Raw genomic sequence first — 18,604 nt, 5'->3', positions numbered from 1 at the left:
ACTCTTCAGAGTAAGCTGCTAACCTAGCCTAGCCATATCAGTGACCTCTGGGCTCAACTGAGAGACCCTGCCTCAAAAATAAGGTGGAGGAGGGTGATGGAGGAAGATTCCTGATATCAATCTCAGGATTCCGCATGAGCTCACACATATGGGAGCACAGATACCAGGTGTACATATACATAAAAAGGGTCAAGTAGAACTAGCAAGATGGCCTAGCCAGTAAAAGCACTTGCCACAAAGCCTAACAACCCAAGTTCCATCCCCAGACCCACTTGGTGGAAAGAGAGAACCAACTTGTAGCAGTCATCCTCTGGCCTCCATGTAGGTACTACCACACATCCCCTCCCAGATAAATAAATGCATAAAATTCCTACAGGGTCAGGGAGTCAGCTCATTGATATCTTCTTCTCTGGAATGAACCATGGCATGGTGCCAGCCGGTGTGAGAGATTCCAGGACTCACATATCAGCTTTGTCTTTGCGTGAAGACAGCAATATTTCCTCACATGGGGACTCAGCTCCATAGTCTGGTGGAAAATTCCAGATTCTGGGAAGTGCCAGCTCCAGGCGACCCCAGGGAGAGGACATCGTGCCAAAGGGGATGAATCACAAAGGCAATCAGGACCAGTGGCCAGCAAGCCTGTCCACATATCCCAGCTCTAGTGTCCGTTAGCTGTGTGACCCCAGGAGAGTCACTGAACCTCTCTGGGATCAGTTGAGGATAGTGACAGTGGCCAGAGCATATAAGTGCAGTGGTAGCAAGGCCTCAGTTTCCCTCTATTGGGTGGATTGTGCAAAGTGAGTTCCAGGCTCAATTCTGTTGGCAGCTCAGTTGTATCCAGAATCTAGGATCATGTCTTCATCCCCGTTCCTGCACCCTGGGACCCCATTCCCAGACACGCCTACTCGTGTCCAGCCCCTCCCCTTACAGTGCCCCCAAGGCCTTTCTGCCTGTGGTGGGGCTCTAAGCCTTGGACACCCTGAGAATCCTGTGCCTCAATGCCCAGTGTTGAAATCAGGACACTCGTCCTCAACCTTGTCCTTGCCCTAGCACCCCCACACACACCTCTATCTCTGATCTCCCACCAGACACAGGATCCTTCCACAGTCCTCTCTGCGAGACCAGTGGCAAAGACAACTTGCCTGGAGCCTGGAAGCCCCTTGCTGGTTTAGACAGCCCCTTCCCTGTGGGCAGAAGCAGCCTTGTCTAAAAAAAAACAAAAAACAAACAAACAAAACACATAAGTGTAGTACTAGACTCAGCCACTAGAGGGAACCTCTGCAAAGATTAAATAGCTAAGGCAGAGAACTTGGTGTAAAGCAAAGGTCCAAAGTCAGCTGTATTAGAAGGTTATGATCATTTCCCCGCTAATTGTTAAAATGGGGACTTAGAGGAGCTATCCTGCCAGGCTTCCTGAGATGCCCAGAGAGAAGGAACTCAGGGCTATATGCTGAGTGCAAGTACCTAGAAGTGACCTCTTGTCCCTCTGCCCTCCTCACTTCTCCTTTGGAATCTACCTCTGCGCACTGGCACCTGCTGTTGCCGTCCTCCCCTCTCCTTACCCATCTAGATCCTGAAATCCTTTAAGGGCAGATGTGTCCTTTCTCCTCCAGGAATCCCTACTGGAGGCTGCCTGTAACAGCTCAAACCTGCCCTAAGTGGCTCACTCCTGTCACCTCTCTGTGCTTGGGGTTTCTAGCCTTTCTACAAAGATGACAGGCTTCTGCATCAAAGCCATGGTGGAGGCTGGCATCACAGTTGTGCGCACCAAGCTCAGGTTCTTACTTGTGGGGACTACTGAAGGACGCTGGCTAGCTTTTGGTTTCTGCCTGAAAAACAAGGAGACAGCAGCCATGCTGCCTTCATGGATTTGATACATGGGGCTCTGGTGGCCTGTGATTGTTCCTGTGCTGACTCCCAAGGTGGGGGCTCCCTTCCCAGTCTTCAGGTCCCAGCTCCACCTTCTGGCATGGCAGTTGGCTGGCCTTCCTAAGCAAAACCTTTGACATGTGCTAGCAAATGGAATCTATTGCACCCTCTTTGAGCCCTTTACAATATCCAGGATTCCAGTGGCTAACCCAGAACGAGCCTCTGTGGTGGTTTGAGTAGGCTCACACATTTGAATGCTTGGCCATGAGGGAGTGGCTCTATTTGACAGGGATTAAGAGGTGTGGTCTTGTTGGAGGAAGTATGTTAGTGGCAATGGGCTTTCTCAGCTCCTTCTCCAGCATGACTGCCTGCATGCCACCATGATTCCCGCCATGCCGATAATGAACTAAGCCTCTGAAACCATAAGGCAGCCCCAACTAAATGTTTTCCTTTATAAGACCTGCCTTGGTCAGGGAGTCTCTCACAGCAATAAAACCCTGATTGAGATGTGCTCTATCCTGTGATTGACATGAAGTTACCATCACTCCCCACTCTTCCTGGTTCTCTGGGGAGAGGCAAGAGTGGTTTCATACCTCAACATTTGACCCCTGAGATCTACAAAGGTGGGTATCCTGAGGTCTGGCCTGGGTAAAGGACCCCGGACAAAGTCCTTCCTGGGCTGCACAGGAAGCCACTTTGCCTTGTGGCTCCAAGTTGATATCCCACCTGGCCACTCCAGAGCCACCAGATCCTAAGCCTCTCAGCAAAACAATGGCAGGAATCCCTTCTCTTGTGAGCATCTATTCCCTGGGCCTTAAAGGAGGCAGAGGGTTCGGTGAGGAAGTGGGAAGGGAAAGGATAAAGGGAGACTGGGAAGACCAGAGACAGAACAATGACCCGAAACATTGCACCACGCCTGTGCAATTTTTTATTTAATCGCTTTGGCAAACGGAATTTAGATGCAAATACTTGCGTGAGGAATCCGGTTGTTTAAATTGACCCAGAGGCTCACACAATGTATTAGAAACTATCTAAATCCGGATGATGACAAAGGGAGAGACCCTGGATGGCGTAACCAAGACAAACGTGGATCGCTCTTCCTAGTCAGACTCAGCCTCGAGCTGGTGGGGCGACGGGGTTGGGGACGCCATGCTAGAAGGGATTGTTTTTGGAGTCTGTGGTCCAGCCACCACGAAGGGGCCCAGGTTAGTTTCTTTGCTCTCACTCCATTGGTTAGAACTGAACAAGTCCGCCCTCGCCCAAGGGAGGCTGGGAAATGCAGTCCTTTTGCTCCACATGCTGCCCGGCTAAAAGGGGCACTCCCGCAGGAAGCAACCAGAAAGTTCTGCTTTACAAGAGCTCACTTTCCCAAGCTCGGGAGCTTTTACTGCCCTCCCATACCCACCGCCATGGCTAGAGACCCAGGGAGGACTTTCTGCGCCTGTGCTTTCTGGGCAGAAAGTCAAGAGGACAAGGTGGGCGGATATCAGGCGCCGTGGAAGAGGGCTGGCAGGCTGCAGTACGTCCAACCCAGGGAGATGGCAGAGAGGCAGCAGTGGCCACAGCCGGGTACTCCTTGAACCCCCAACCCCCACCCCGCCCCTCCCCACCTCTTGCTCCACTCTGTCCCTTCCTATCAGTGCCAGGTGGTGCCCTGAGTATTTCAGGGCATGGCTTTTTTAAATGATTTTTTTTTTTTTTTTTTTTTTTTTTTTTGCCTGTGGTTATGTCTGTGAGGTTGTCAGAACCCTGGAACTGAAGTTACAAACAGTTGTGAGCTGTCATGTGGGTGCTGGGAACTGAACCTGGGTCCCTTAGAAGAGCAGCCAGCCCCCCAGGGGACGACTTCTGTTATGATTGAGTGTGAGAGTCCCTGCAGGCTGGTACATTAAACATCGGTATTGGTCCCTGCCTGGTGGTGGTGGTTTGGTATTTTGTGGAACTTTTGAGCCATGGGTGGCTTAGCTGGCAGGTGTGGGCCCCTAAGGCTGGGCCTTGAGGATTATATCCACCTGTGGTTTGGCCTGAGTTCTCCACTGCCTGGTTTGTGGAAGTGTGAGGAGACCCTGCCTCACGATTCCACCACCATGCTCCCCCTGACATGGCCGTCTAAAATCTCTCTGAAATCACACATGTAAATAAACCTTTTTCTACTATGCCGTTTCTGTCAAGGTATGTGGTCACAGCACACAGAGGGCAATGTGGAAGACTCCAGCTGGGCTACCATGGAGCGCTCCCCTGGGAAGAGGGAGAAATCTTAGGTGACTCACCGTAAGTCACCCAGGACAGGCTGAGCCGGAGTGTGTCCACTAATGTCAAGGCCTGCCCAGAGAAGAGTGACCCATCCAGTGCCCTCAGCCCAGGGAACCTGAGCTGTGGTGTCCCTTCCAAGGCTTCCTGGACAAGATTCAAGCTTATGCTGCCAGCCAGCAGCCCCCACAGCAAACATACCCATGCCAGACACAGTGCCCGGCTTCCCTTGCAGTAGCCCTTTGAGACAGACCCTCATATTTGCAGAGAAACTGTCATGCATAATTATTCTGTGTATGTGTGTGTGGTGTATGGTGAGTACATATGAATGCCAGGTGTTCACACCCATGACCACACATGCAGAGGCCAGAGGAAGACATCGGATGTTGTTGTCACTCTGCTTTATGCTGTAGGGCAAGATCTTTTGCTGACCCAGAGGCTGGCTGTTTTAGCTAATCTAACTGGCTTGCAAGTTCCCAGAATTCATCTGTCTCTGTCCCCCAACACCGGGGTTACAGGCCTGCCCAGCTTATTACCCAGTACTGGATAATCTAACTCAGGTCCTCGTGCTCGCCAACTGAGGCATCTCCCCAGACCCATTTATTTTTGACGCTTTCATGGAAGTAATACTGTGTGGATATGTAAATGGCCTCTAGCCTCCCCCTAGGGACAGTTCCTGAGGACCTTGGTAACCAGCTTTCTAGAGTACAGACCATCAGTCTCCTACATGCTACTATTAAACCCTACCCCACAGACTTTGCCCATTAGCACAAGAAAGGGGTGGAATGACTATAAACACCCTACCATAACCCCCACCACAGCTGCCAAGGGGCTCTGGGAAAAGCAGGTGTGGGCCAAGTCCCAAGAACACCACACTCCTAGTAAGTTGCCGGGTTATGCTGACATGGCAGGGGACCACACTTTGAGAAAGCTCTGGCCAGGTGATACCCTACAGAGTGTCATGTTGGGCCATAGGGAAGGTTCCTCTGGCCCAGAAAGCATTCACCTTGCACCATGGGATGCCAGCTGCTGAGGGCCCAGCTGATTGTGGACTTTGAGCACAGGTTGCATGTAGAGGAAGGCGGGTGGAGAATAGTAGCCCTGTTGGGGAGGAGATACCCTACTTAGCCCACAGAGGTTCTGACATGTGACCTCGAGACCCACAGGCCTTAGCTGGATGTTTACACACACTGGTGGCCCCTAGGCAGCCCCAGCAAATGGGACACACAGGAGGGGATGGTGCAGGGTGAACTGCTGTGGCCAGCTCACCTGCTGCTCCCTGGTCACCACAGTACCACCAATTCATTGGACTCTTGCCTTGCATGGGTTTTCCCTTGGGGACCCTGGGCAGACTACACCAAAGCAAGAGCCAGGCTATCCTGGGAGGCAGAGATCTAAAGCAGACGGAAACACGGAAACAGACAAAGCACCAGGCCCACACAGGGAGGCAGGGAGGTCCAGGAAGCGTGTTTAATTGGCCAGACACAGACAACATACAGCGGGAGCAGGGAAGAGGCCTGGACATGCGACAAAGCCCATCACCCCTGGCCTGCACCACCAGGCGAGGGCCTCCCTTTCTCCCCAAAAGACATAGACAGGACGGCACCCAAAAAAAAACTCTGAGGGTGCTGGGAACGCAAGCAGGGAAGGATGCAAACACCACAACCAGAACATCACCTTTCTTGGATTTGGTTTTTAAGTTACCCAGAGTCCATCAGGAGCCTGTCACCCCTGCAAGGGCCTCTAGCTGTTTTACACATAGCCCTCATGATACCCCTGCAAGGTGGCTGACCTCCTTCTGAGGCATAGAGAAACAGACCCAATGAGTAGTGTGACTCTCCCCCAAAGTCCCAGAGGAATTTGGAGACTGAGTTTGTCCAGGGATGAAGTGGCGAAGAGTGCTGGGTGTTACCCCCACCCTAGGAAGCAGACAAAACCTGAACCTAGTGCCAAGACAGAAGATGGGACCAACTTTTTATTCAACAAAAGCCTTTTATTCATTCAAAAATTAACCATTGGGTTTATTCTGCAGATATTTTTTAAAAAATTAAAGTTGGGAGGGAAAAGCTTCCCACTGTGCCCTTATGCCAATTACCTTGCCAGTCCCAGATGACCTAGAAGAGGGGCAGGTGGGAGACATGCTGCCAGGACATGTGCGGCTCGGGGGCTCAGGGCCTCTTGAACCACAGCCACCTTGGCCTTCCCACCTCTGGCCTCCAACTTGCTGGACCACTGCAGCCCCCAGGTGACATTACAGCTTATCACCACCAGGGGGAGCCCCAGTAATCCTTGAATCATATAAATTTGGAAATACACTGGGAGGAATCACAGTGGTTTTCTGCTTGGCCAGAATGGGGGCTTTCTCTAGAGAGATGCCAGGGCATCCTATACTCCACCATCCCCTAGAAGAGACAATGTCCCGGAAGGCCCAAATGCATCATCACAGGAAATCAACTGTCAAACTGCAGAGCATTTAAAGGAAGAGATGTCTATGCCGCATACATACGCCTTGTTATTTTAAACCTGGCTAGATATCACAAAGTCGTGACGTGCTGTAAGTCACCATTAACACAAAGTAGGGAGCAAATGCTTGGAAGAAGAGGGGGACACAGCATCCCTGGCCCCAGGAGGGAGGGTCTGCAGAGGGACCAGGGACCTGGCCTCACAGGCTGGACCACACCCCTAAAGAAAGCAGCATCAGATGGGGTGGGACTCAGTAGAAATGAACATGGGGAGAGGGCCTCGGGCTGCTCAGAAGAGGCTCAGCCTCAGATTCTGGGCGTGCTGTGTGCCACAGCTAACGGCTGGTGAAAGAGAAGGACGGAAGGCAGTCAGCACGCATCCTTGAATGGAAACTGTATCCAGCAGCCTGTCAGGAAGAAGACAGCCCAGAGCTGTCTCAGTGTCTGAGGCTTGGGCCCAAGGACATAAACTATGACGACCAAAAGCCACACTTGAGGCTGCAAACCAAAAAGCCAAGATGCTGAGAGGAAACCTGGGCCCACAGACTCGATGAACACCAATGCTTAACCCTTGACAGTCCTCAGCTGGGAATCCATTGAGTTGATGCCACCAAACATGCTACTCGAGAGGGCAACCGAAGCTCCAGAGACCAGAGAGAGTCCACTCTCATCCTCTCAAGCTACATCATCACATCTACTCCCCGCCCCAGAGGCCCTGTCAGTGGCCAAGCAGGAAGCTGACCCAAAGAAGCCTCAAGGAAAACTGCCTGCAGCTGGAGCCCCGTGGGATCTGGCGGGCTGACAGTGATGAGCAAAGGGTCTGCCCATGAAGACGGTGAGTTTGTGGACTGGCTAAGCATTCCCACCCATGGAATGCAGAGGCAGGACAGTCACCTCTTGATGGAGGACATCCATCCTCCAGCTGACAGCTACTCCACAGGTCATTAGCAAGGAAGAGTTTGGCCTCCCAGAAGTATGGTGGGCATTACAGAAAGATTGGAGCAGAACAAAATCCAGGGCAATTTCCCCCTCTCGATGGTGACCAGAGAGGCTACATAAACTAGAAGCAAGAACTATGGGCCCAGGCCTGCCTCTCTGCAGCTGGGGAGGTCTTGTCTCACCTGAGAAAGCTGCCCAGGGTGAGGATGAGCCCCAGAGGAGCTCAAGAGCCTAGAGAATGCTAAAGAGGGGCTAAAGGTGGTGCCATCAGAGACTCAGGGCCTGGCAAACAGAACCACAAAACTGTCACAGGTAGGAACCCAAACTCTAGCTGAGAATAGACATCAGCGAAATCAACCACCAGGTCCCCTAGCCCTGCTGACTGAGAAGGCAGACTACAAAATCCCAGAGAAGCCCAACCTTGGGTTCCTTGCTTCTGATCTATGGTTGCCCAATGTTCCTGGTGACAGAAGTGGAGCTACCCCTGGCACTGGACTCAGTCTTGGAGGAGCAGAGCCTCCCTCTGCAGCATGGCCTGGTCCTTTCCTCTCACTCCCTCCTTCCCAGACTCCGAGCAAAGAAGAAGTCACACAGCTGCGAAAGGCAGCTGGGCAGGAAAGCCCAGGGATTCACAGGCCACACACACCCCTAGGACCAACCAGTGGTTTGCAGAGAGAAGCCCACTTCACACTCTCCACACCGTGAGCCCTCTCCCAGCAACCACTCCCAGAACAAGGTTCTCCATTTTCTCTCTGCTGTGAACATCAGAGCAAAATTAAAAAAAAAAAAAGTCCCGTTTGTCCTTGAAAAAAGTATTATGGACTCCAAGGAGAGGGATGGGAACTGCAGGGCAGAAGCTGGGGAACAGTACATTAGCCATTTAGGAATGCCCACCTTCCCCTCTCCAGAAAAGGAGCACAGTATCAAAAAAAAAAAAAAAAGAGGAAAAGATTTTTGGCTTCTTGGCCGCTGCAGGCCACCATCCTCCCAAGTGAGGTGGGCAGGTGGGTGAGGGTGTGCACATGTAAACGGAGGCCCAGCATCCTGGGAGTTTCAGACACACAAGGTAGCAGCAATAGTTAACAACCAATAAATAAAAGGTATCGATTATATATGAGTATAAAAAAAAAAAACCTCACTTTCCCCACAGAATACACAATACTGTTATCACATGAGCCATCATCACTAACCATCCTTGCCTGCCAGCGCCCTCACTGCTAAAGGCAGCCCTGGCCCCAGGCCACCGCTGCAGAGGGCCAGGCAGAGACTGAGTTCTCTGAGACCCAGAGGCCTTCTCCCGAGGGTCAGTATCTTCTAGAACAGAAGGTAGTTTGTTTGTTTTCTTTTACAATGTCCATTTGAAATAAAAGAAAGAAAGAAAGCACACACGCAGGAGAGCAGGAGGGATGGCATGGCTGCCCTGGAGAGACAGCCAAGTCCTTAGTTTGGCGGAGGGCTGGAGCCTTTTCCATTTCGGTTCGTCGCTGTTTTGGACAAGCAGAGGTTGTTGACGATTGGAACCAGTGGCTTCAGGCGGCAGGTGGATGCAGGGCAAGGGGGAAAGAGAACCCGGCCTGGAGGCTCAAGGGTGGCCGCCGGCTGTGTACATGAGGAAGGCTGGGTGGGCACAGGGGCGGTGTCAGACTGCGGTGGCCTCATGGCACAGGAAGAGGCGAGCTGTTCCCACACATCTGCAAGACAAAGGGAGGTAGGTCATATTAAAGCCCTTAGGCCTGGCTTCTAAACTTTAGGCTGCAAGTCCCCGTTGAGTTTGAGTAACTAAAGGTGGTGGTGAGAAGAGACTCAGCCCTTCTTTAGTACTCCACTTTGTGGAAGATCTCTGAATGTGCCACAACCAAAATTAATTCTAAACCAAGTGTCCCTAGTCTGAGCTGTTTCGGGTGGCACCCATCCACGCGGTATCTTGGAACTTGACTGCAGCCTTGATCCAGAGCACACAACGTGCGCCCTGCACAAGTCGTCACACCACTCACCGCCAAGGCTGCCTGAAACAGCTTCAGTTTGAGACTTGTGTGTTACAAATTGTAGTGTTTTTTGTTTTTGTTTACTGCATCTATAAAATTTTCTGTTCTTACAGAAACATCATGGGTTAATTACTAAAAAGGAGTTCCAGTGTTTTCCACAGTCATTTCTCCACATACATCAGATTAGTATATCTTTAAATTGTATCCTGTTAGAACATTTGATTTTAATTTTTTAAAGATTTATTTTATTTTTTTATGAGTATGTATCTGTGTGCACGCAGTACCCACAGAAGCCAGTAGAGGGCACAGGATCCCAGGACCTGGAGTTGCAGACAGTCTGACTTGGATGCTAGAAACTAAATTACAGTCCTCTAGAAGAGCAGCAAGGGCTCTTAACTGCTATGCCATCCCTCTGCTCCAGCCCCTAGGACATCTGATTTGAAAACTTGTTTGAATTCCAACACGGAGGAGGAACGAGCACATTGGGCCTCATCGGTAGCTGAGGAGCTGGGATGCTGAGAGCGGGGACTCTCTTTAGTCACTAATGAGTCACCTGTGCTCTAGTAAATGACCCCACAAGGCTGTCCTGGCACTCACTCTGTAGCCCAGGCTGGCCTTGAATTCACAGAGATCCACCTCCTGAGTGCTGGGATTAAAGGTGTGCGCCACCACCATCTGGCATTATTTTGTTTTTGATTTTTGCCCACACCCAAGCAATCCTAACAGTGGATCATTAAAATGAAAAACAAACAAAAAACAAACGAACAACAACAACAACAAAAAACAAAACAACAAAATCCAAATCCAAGCACGGGAGCTAGAGAGATGGCTCAATAGTTAATAACAATTGTTGTTCTTGCAGAAGACAAGTGCTGGGTTCTGTTCTCAGCACTCATGTGGCAACTCAGAATCACCTGGAACGCCAGTTCTGTGTCATCTCTGGACTTCATAGGCACCAGACATGCACATGCTGCACATACATACATGCAGACAGAATACTCACACACATAAAATAACAGGTCTGTTATTAAAAGACTTGCTGAGAAGGGGGCTCTGGGGGGTGGGAAAGCATAAGAGGGTGAGGGCTGTATGTGAGCACAGTCAGAATAGATCTTCATACAGGCATGAGGGGTGTGTGAGCACAGTCAGAATACATCTTCATACAGGCATGAAGTTGTCAAGGGATGTTTTTTTAAAAAGACTTATTTATTTGTTATGTATAGTGTTCTGTCTGCATGTATCCCTGCACACCAGAAGAGAACACCAGATTTCATTACAGATGGTTGTGAGCCATCATGTGGTTGGTGGGAATTGAACTCAGGACCTCAGGAAGAGCAAGCAGTGCTCTTAACCTCTGAGCCATCTCTCCAGCCAGATAATTTTTTTTTAAATGTTAAGCTGCTTCAGTTGCTGATCTGAATTTTTAGTATGTTTGTTTGCTTCTGGTTTTTGAGACAGGGTTTCTCTGTGTAGCCCTGGATGTCCTGGAACTCACTCTGTAGACCAGGCTGGCCTTGAACTGAAAGAGATTCCCCTGCCTTTGCCTCCCGAGTGCTGGGATTAAAGATGTGCGCCACCACTGCCACCACCTGGCCTGGCTTGCTGACCTGAATTTTATTAAAGAGAACAAGTATTAAATGAATTTTGGCCTAGGATTAGAACAGCATTCTGGAATGTCTCCAGACACACTTCTGCCGCTTTGTACTTATGTGAAGCTGTGTTCTAGGACAGCTCTGAAAACAGCCAAAGATAATTCATATCCCATGGTATCAAATCTTTAGCCACAATTTAAATCTTTATATAAAATAAACATCCATTATATTCATATGCAAATTTACTTTGTCTCTAATGATAAAATTATATGTGCAACTAAAACTGCTTTTAAAATAAATTTCTTAATGATTTATTAGTAGTAAATCTTTGATTTTATGTTTATTTCATATACTTATATACCAAGAGTTGGATCAAGGCCTTTAATCCCAGTACTCAGGAGGCAGAGGCAGATGGATCTCTGTGAGTTCAAGGCCAGCCTGGTCTACAGAGTGAGTTCCACAACAGGCTCAAAGCTACACAGTGTCTGGGGGGGAGGGGAGCTGTGTTAAATTTTCTCAGTCAAAAGAAGAGTCATAAGTAGAAAAAGGAGTGTGCGGTACCTAGAGGGCACTAGAGGGCAAATTGGCGTTCTGGGCTAGGGATCCTGAAAAGTGCACATGACCTTTAACTCAGCAACAGGATTCTTTATATTTATCCCTAAGAAATAAATAAACAAGATGCTCTCCACAGTACTGTCCTTAGTCATGAGGGCTGACCTGAGAGTCCGACATCAGGGGACCGGTTGGATAAACAGGGTAAAATAGCTTACAACCATTAACATCCACCTGTAGGATAAAGTCACTAAGGACCTGTCAGAGCCACAGCCTCCTCAGCCTGTGAGTGAGAACAGCCATTATACATTCCAAGGAAAATACCAGTGTCAACAAAGCACAGAGGCATTGGAGCCCCTGGGCCTGGACAGACAGCACATGGCCTGTAAACCCCGTCGGTGATGTGCCCACCAGCGTATTTTAAAATGGCCTTGATTTACAGCTCCATCAGGCTACTGACACAACTTGATGAAACTGGTTCCACACAGGAACCTGGGGTAACCTAACTCCATGCTCCTGGGTCAGGTTCACTCACTTTGGGGGGGGGGGCGCTGGGGGGGTTCCAGAATAGACTATTCCTTATCCTCTTTAAACGGAGAGCTGTGTATTTTGTGTCAACATCACAAAGATTCATACACAGGGTTGAAGCTGTGACCTAGGAGTGGATACCGTAAGACCACATCTCGACAAACCGACACTGCAGAATGAAGCTGTGACACTTGCTGTGACATGGACAGATCTGGGAAGCATGCTAACGGAGAAAAGCCAGACTCAAAAGGCCACTTCACAATGCAAGGTGCAGGTGCAAGGAGACAAAGCAGCCTGGCTGGCAGGGCTGGGGAGACGCTGCTGGGTGTGGAGCCTGACATCAGAGAACGACAATTTGTTAGAACCAGGAGGATGTGGTAGTTGCATAACACTATGAATATACTAAATAGTACCAAACTGTGTGTGTGCGTGTGTGTGTGTGTGTGTGTGTGTGTGTGTGTGTGTGTGTGTGTCTGTGTGTGTCTGTGTGTGTGTGTGTGTGTGTCTCTGTGTGTGTGTGTGTGTGTGTGTGTGTCTGTGTGTGTCTGTGTGTGTGTCTCTGTGTATGTGTGTGTGTGTCTGTGTGTGTGTGTGTGTGTGTGCCCCTATGTGTGTGTGTGTGTCCCTGTATGTGTGTGTGTGTCCCTGTGTGTGTGTCCCTGTGTGTGTGTGTCTGTGTGTGTGTGTGTGTGTCTGTGTGTGTGTGTGTGTCTGTGTGTCTGTGTCTGTGTGTGTCTGTGTGTGTCTCTGTGTATGTGTGTGTGTGTCTGTGTGTGTGTCTCTGTGTATGTGTGTGTGTGTCTGTGTGTGTGTCCCTGTGTGTGTCCCTGTGTGTGTGTGTCCCTGTGTGTGTGTCTGTGTGTCCGTGTGTGTGTGTGTCCGTGTGTGTCCGTGTGTGTCCGTGTGTGTGTGTGTGTGTGTGTGTGTGTGTGTGTGTGTGCGTGCACACACACACACGAGTGCACTCCTCTGGGAATTAAATCAGAGTTTCTCGTGTGCCAGGAGGGTACTCCCATATGCTACATCATCAGTTCTATATTTTTATATTAAGACCAGGTCTGTTTTGGTTTTTCTATTTGTTTGTTTGTTTTTGAGACAAGGTTTCTCTGTGTAGCCCTGGCTGTCCTAGACCAGGCTAGTTTTATGTCAACTTGGCACAGGCTAGTGAGGAAAAGGGAGCCTCAGTTGAGAAAAAGTCTTCTTAAGATCAGGCTGTAGGCAAGCCTGTAGGGCATTTTTATAATTAGAGATTGTTTTTTGTGATTAGTGTTGATGGTTCCATCGTGAGCAGTGCCACTCCTGGGCTGGTGGTCCTGGGTTCCATATGAAAGCAGGCTGGACAAGCCACGAGGAGCAAACCAGTAAGCAGCACCCTCCATGGCCTCTGCATCAGCTCCTGCCTCCAGGTTCCTGCCCTGTTTGAGCTCCTTTAGTGATGAACAGTGATATGGATATGTAAGCCAATAAACCCTTCCTTCCCAAGCTGGTTATGGTATTTCATCACAGGTAGAGTCACCTTGACTAAGACAGTGGAAATGTCTAGGACAGCCAGGACACGGGAATAAAGGGAGGAAGTGAATGGCCAGGCCCTTGTGGGGTCTCGGCCGCCCTTCCCGTCTGTCTCTGTGGTCAGCAAACCTTCCTGGTTTGCACCGTTATTCTTCACAGCTTAAGCCCTGCCCATCTTTTACTGACACGATGTTTGTTGTTGCTTTGGAACACGATCTTATACTGTTGCCCAGGCTGGCCTGAAATTGGGCTCAAGGCTAATCCTTGTCCCTCAGCCTCCTAAATGCTGAGATGGAGTTTGTAACTGCGCACTCACCAGGAAGTTCTGACTGAAATGTAACTCCTGAAAAATGGACACAGCATTGCCTCTGCTGCTAAAAAGCTGTACATCTAAAACTCATAAATACATTTAGAACCAGAAGTTCATAATGATGGATATTCAAAAGTCATTGGTTACCTTTAAAGGATGTCAGGAAAACAATTAATTCAGGGCTTGAGAGATGGCCTTTTTGCTAAAGTAGCTGTTAAGCAAGACTCATGATCTGGGTTTGATTCCCCAGCACCCAGGTAAAAGAGCTAAGCTTGGTAGCATGTTCTTAAGTTTGGCACTAGAGAACTGGAGACACGTAGATGCCAGGGGCTTGCTGGCCAGCCAGTTTAGCCAATGGATAAGCTCCAAGTTCAGGGGGAATGTGGATCTCAAAAGAGGGAGACACCCAATGCCAACCAGTGGTTTCTGCACAGAAACTCTCAGGACACACAAACCAACTCATTTTGTAAAGTGATAAAGAAAAAGAAACAGGCACCTGGCTTGCTTTGCTGTTAAAATCTAGTCATCAAAGTCAGCAAATCTTAGTCAGAGTCAACTTCCCAGCAGTGTGGGACTCATATCACTTGGCTCAGAGCAGGGAAGGTGGCAGAAGCACACAGCAGGCTGTCCAGATTTCCATGTGTGTGCCATGGCATGAGCAAACACACAATAAAAAATAAATAAATATAACTTTAAAAAAAAAAACAATGATTCTGGCCACTGTGGGTATGTCTAGGTCAGATGGGAACCTTTTGGAAGTAAACTTTTAATTCATTACATTTATTTTTAGTGACATTTTCTTTGTAAACATCAATTCTAATGCCTTGTCAATACAAAAGCATTTCTGTGCAAAGTAGTATTAATAGATGGGCTAATAGATGACTCAGTGGCTCAAGGCACTGGCTGCTCTTCCAGAGGACCCAAGTTCAGTTCCCAGTCATCCAGGGGCTCACAGAGGCCTCTACCTCCAGCTCCAGTAGCTCTGATGCCTTCTACTGGCCTCTGCAGATACATGCACACACATGTGCACTTGTGTATAAACACACACACACACACACACACACACACACACACACACACACACACCCCTTTTAATGGAAGCTTCAAAATGGAACTCAAACCTCTGAGCTGGAGAGGGGGGCAAAGCATCCTGTCTTCCTAGCCTCTGGTTCCTGACTGACTATGGTGTCTTCAACCCAGGAAAACTTTTTTTTCAAGCTAACCAGAGGCTAGATTTGGGCTGATAAAAAACAATAAATAAAACACCACAGGGCTATGGCTGACTTGAAGACCCTACCCCCTGGCTCCATATGGGCAGATCCCCAAGCACCCTGGAAACCCAAAGAATTAGCACCTGTGGGTGGGTTTTTACCCCACCCCTGCCTCAGGGTGCACCCAACTCACCCCAGCTCTGGGCCTGGACTATACCAGCCCATCGTAGAGGGACAGCGCCTGCACGATGGAGGGGTCGGCCTTGGAGCCTTCCTGGAACTCCTGAAGCGTCAGCTTCCCGTCGGCATTCTGCAAGAGGAGAGGTGGACAATACGACAGAGACACACAGACAAACGAGAAAGTGGTTTCTCCCCACACCCCGGGGTCTGTGGCTAAACCCAGTAGGTCTGTAACACAGAGCGGGTCAGACACTTCTCATTTCCAGAACCTAGCATGACCATCAGAACCAGTGGCACCCATCCACGACCTTGTCACACAGCTGCTGCCCATATCAAAGCTTTGACTTAGGCAGATGGGTAAGCCCACTGCAGTGCTGGGGATAGAACCCAGGGCCTTGCACATGATAGGCAAGCCCTCTGCCACTGAGCCACACCCCAAAGCTACATCACAGATTCCCTTTAAACCATGCCTAGGAAGCCACAACCCAAAATAATCGGTTTCCTTTTCACTGTAAGAGTAATATTTTTACACATTTGGGGCCCTTATTGTGAGAAGTCCAGCTTCTGCAGAACATCAAAGGAGTCTAGGACGGAATAACAAAGGCCAAGGGCCCTGGTTAATTACAAGGGACCTTCTTGGGAAACTCACCACAAAGTCTGATTGGCTGCCAGCCATAAGCCAGGTGGACTGGCCTGAGCCAGTCCTCCAAGCATCGGTGGCAAAGCTCGGCCAGGCCCAAGGTCCCTGTGCCCACCTCACCTTGTCCATCATGGCAAAGATCCGGTCCACCCTCTTCTCAGGCGTGTTTTCTTCTTCCGGGAGCTCCACGGTGTTCCCCTGCAGAGGTTGGTCAACATGAGGCTGGGCCAGTGTGGCAGCCTTGGGCCTGTGGCTAAGCTAAGCCCTTGCCAGGCACCAGGGCACTGAGCCAGTTACTTTTTGTTTGTTTGTTTGTTTGTTTGGTTTGTTTTTTTCGAGACAGGATTTCTCTGTGTAGCTTTGGAGCCTATCCTGGCACTTGCTCTGGAGACCAGGCTGGCCTCAAACTCACAGAGATCCTCCTGCCTCTGCCTCCCAAGTGTTGGGATTAAAGGCGTGCACCACCAATGCCTGGCATGGGCCAGCACTTTTGCCTTTGAGCGCAAAACTAAAACCTTGCCCTGACATCCTGGGCTGGTGGCAGTGAGGAGCAATTCTCTCTCCCATTCCCTAGCCCTGCCATCTCAGCCGCCTGACCCCGCTCCCCACCTAGTCCCTGCCTGACCCTCAGGTAGGGATGTCTATGGCTACTCAACCAGCAGTATTTGATTGCCCTGTATTGTCCAGAAACAGGAAGTGACACTGGGTTTCCCCTGGGCCCTGTAGATCCACAAGTGGCCTCCCTGCCACCCCTACCCTCTGATGGTCTCCCCGTCACCCTCCTGAGACTCACCACCATCTGGTAAATGGCGTCCACTATGTCCAGCATCTCATTTCTGGTGATGTAGCCATCGTTATCCAAGTCATAGAGCTTGAAGGCCCCTGTGATCAACCATCCAGGTAGGGGTCACCCTGGCCCAGGGCAGCAGCAACTTCTCCCCACCCCCTCCCTGTGACCCAATACAAAGCCTGAGATGAGACCGTCCTTGCAGACATCAGGCCAGTGTATACTTATATGAGGGTACATTCGCACACCAGTGTGGCCGTAGTTACAAAATAAACAGATTCAGGAGTCAGATGTAGTGGCTCATGTCTCTAATCTGAGTATTCGGGAGGTGGGGGCAAGAGATCATGAGTTCAAGAACACCCTGGGCTACATAGTGAATTCTAGACAGGCCTGGGATATGTAGTGAAAACTTGGAAAAATAAGGGTTGGGGCTGTAGCTCAATAGCAGAGCATTTGCCTAGCATGGGTAAGGTCCCAGGTTCAGTCTCCAGTACAGCAAAAACAATAAAAATAATAATTTTTAAAATATGCAGGTATTAGTCTACAGGGACTGAGGCTGTGTCAGGAAGTGCAGTCCCCAGAGCGGCACAAGTTGGGAGCGCTGGAGGAGACAGTCAGGTCCTCGTACTGGGTCATGAGACCAGCGTGGCAGTAGAGCCCTTCACAAATCCCTGACGCTGTGGCTCTGCCTCCCCTGTGCCTGGCCTCTCATCTTCAGGCTGCCCCTCCCACAGTGGGCAAAAGGAGGAAACTAAACAATGCATGGGGTGCCTTTGACGAAAATCCTCTTCTGTTTCTAAACACAGAAGCCACTATGGAAACAAAAGCACCCACCAACCAGGGCATTCTGCCCAACTGTCCCTCCTCTCCTAGAAAAATCCCCAGGCTACCACCATGTGTCAGCTAAGGGCCACCCAGGACACGCATGTCCTTGCCTCAGTGGCCTCCCAGACTTCCTGCTGCAGCCTCTCACATGAGGTTCTGGCCTGGAGCCCCCTTCTGCCATGACAATCCCCCTCTGGGCGCAGCCGGCACCTCCTGCTCCCTGCCTCCCATACGGCATTAGGGAGTTTAGGAACCATGGCACTGTGATAGACTGACAGCCACTACAGCCAGGACACACCCATCTTAGCCCTGGCTAGACCCTGAATTCCCATCTGGTATCACAGGTGGCGCCCTCAACTGATGTTCGTGAAATGAGTAAGTAAATGAGAGACCCTCAATACGGCTGAGTCTAGCAGGGATCTGTGACACCACCCACAGGCGCCACTGTCCCAGTGCTGCGTCTGCTTTAACCGCACTCTTGTTCCCACCCCCACCCCTCACCCTGCAGCCTGTCCCACCAACGTAGCTGTGGACTCTGCCTCAGAAAACCCAATTCCTCCCCTTTATCTGTCCTGGAAGGGCAGCGTTCTTCTTGCTTTGGCCCTGCACAGATGGCCGGGCCTGCTTGCCTGGCCACACTGGGCCCACCTGCCCAGGCCTCTGGGAATGCCCTGACCTCCAGTGGTCACCACTGCAGGTGTCTGGCACCTCCTCCTGGCAAGGGTTGGAGCCACATCTTTCCAGCCTGAAAGCGGGAGAGGGAGACACACAACTTACACCGCAGCTTCTCATCCAGGGTCCCCCTCGAGGTCACTGACAGTGCCTGGATGAACTCAGAGAACTCGATCCGCCCATCCTGAGGAAGACAAAGGGGATGGCTTTGGTCAGCCCAGACCTCATAGGGTGATGAAGGGCAGTGGCAGATGAAAGACACCGGTGGCTGATGGACAGGACCACAGGGGAAG

At 50.2% G+C, this 18,604-nt stretch overlaps 1 protein-coding gene across 4 annotated transcripts in view; it reads right to left on the bottom strand.

Annotated features, from left to right (window-relative positions):
* Window positions 1-5,575: 5,575 nt before the first annotated feature.
* The window catches only part of Ncs1 (neuronal calcium sensor 1), a 53,580-nt gene continuing 40,551 nt past the window's right edge, over window positions 5,576-18,604 (bottom strand). For 2 of the 4 annotated variants that reach the window (XM_027423884.2, XM_035446256.1), the window contains exons 4-8: window positions 18,417-18,495; window positions 16,821-16,909; window positions 16,148-16,225; window positions 15,401-15,517; window positions 6,092-9,211 (exon numbers count right to left, since the gene is read on the bottom strand). In XM_027423884.2, the coding sequence (XP_027279685.1) occupies window positions 15,419-15,517; window positions 16,148-16,225; window positions 16,821-16,909; window positions 18,417-18,495 (345 nt within the window). In that variant the 3' untranslated portion in view covers window positions 6,092-9,211; window positions 15,401-15,418. The other 2 variants (XM_027423883.2, XM_035446254.1) reach the window with 2 other exon arrangements.

Source organism: Cricetulus griseus, chromosome 6 (assembly GCF_003668045.3).
Source record: "Cricetulus griseus strain 17A/GY chromosome 6, alternate assembly CriGri-PICRH-1.0, whole genome shotgun sequence".
NCBI lineage: Eukaryota > Metazoa > Chordata > Mammalia > Rodentia > Cricetidae > Cricetulus > Cricetulus griseus.
Note: the sequence above shows the minus strand (reverse complement) of the source record. Positions and strands in the feature narration are given on the sequence as shown.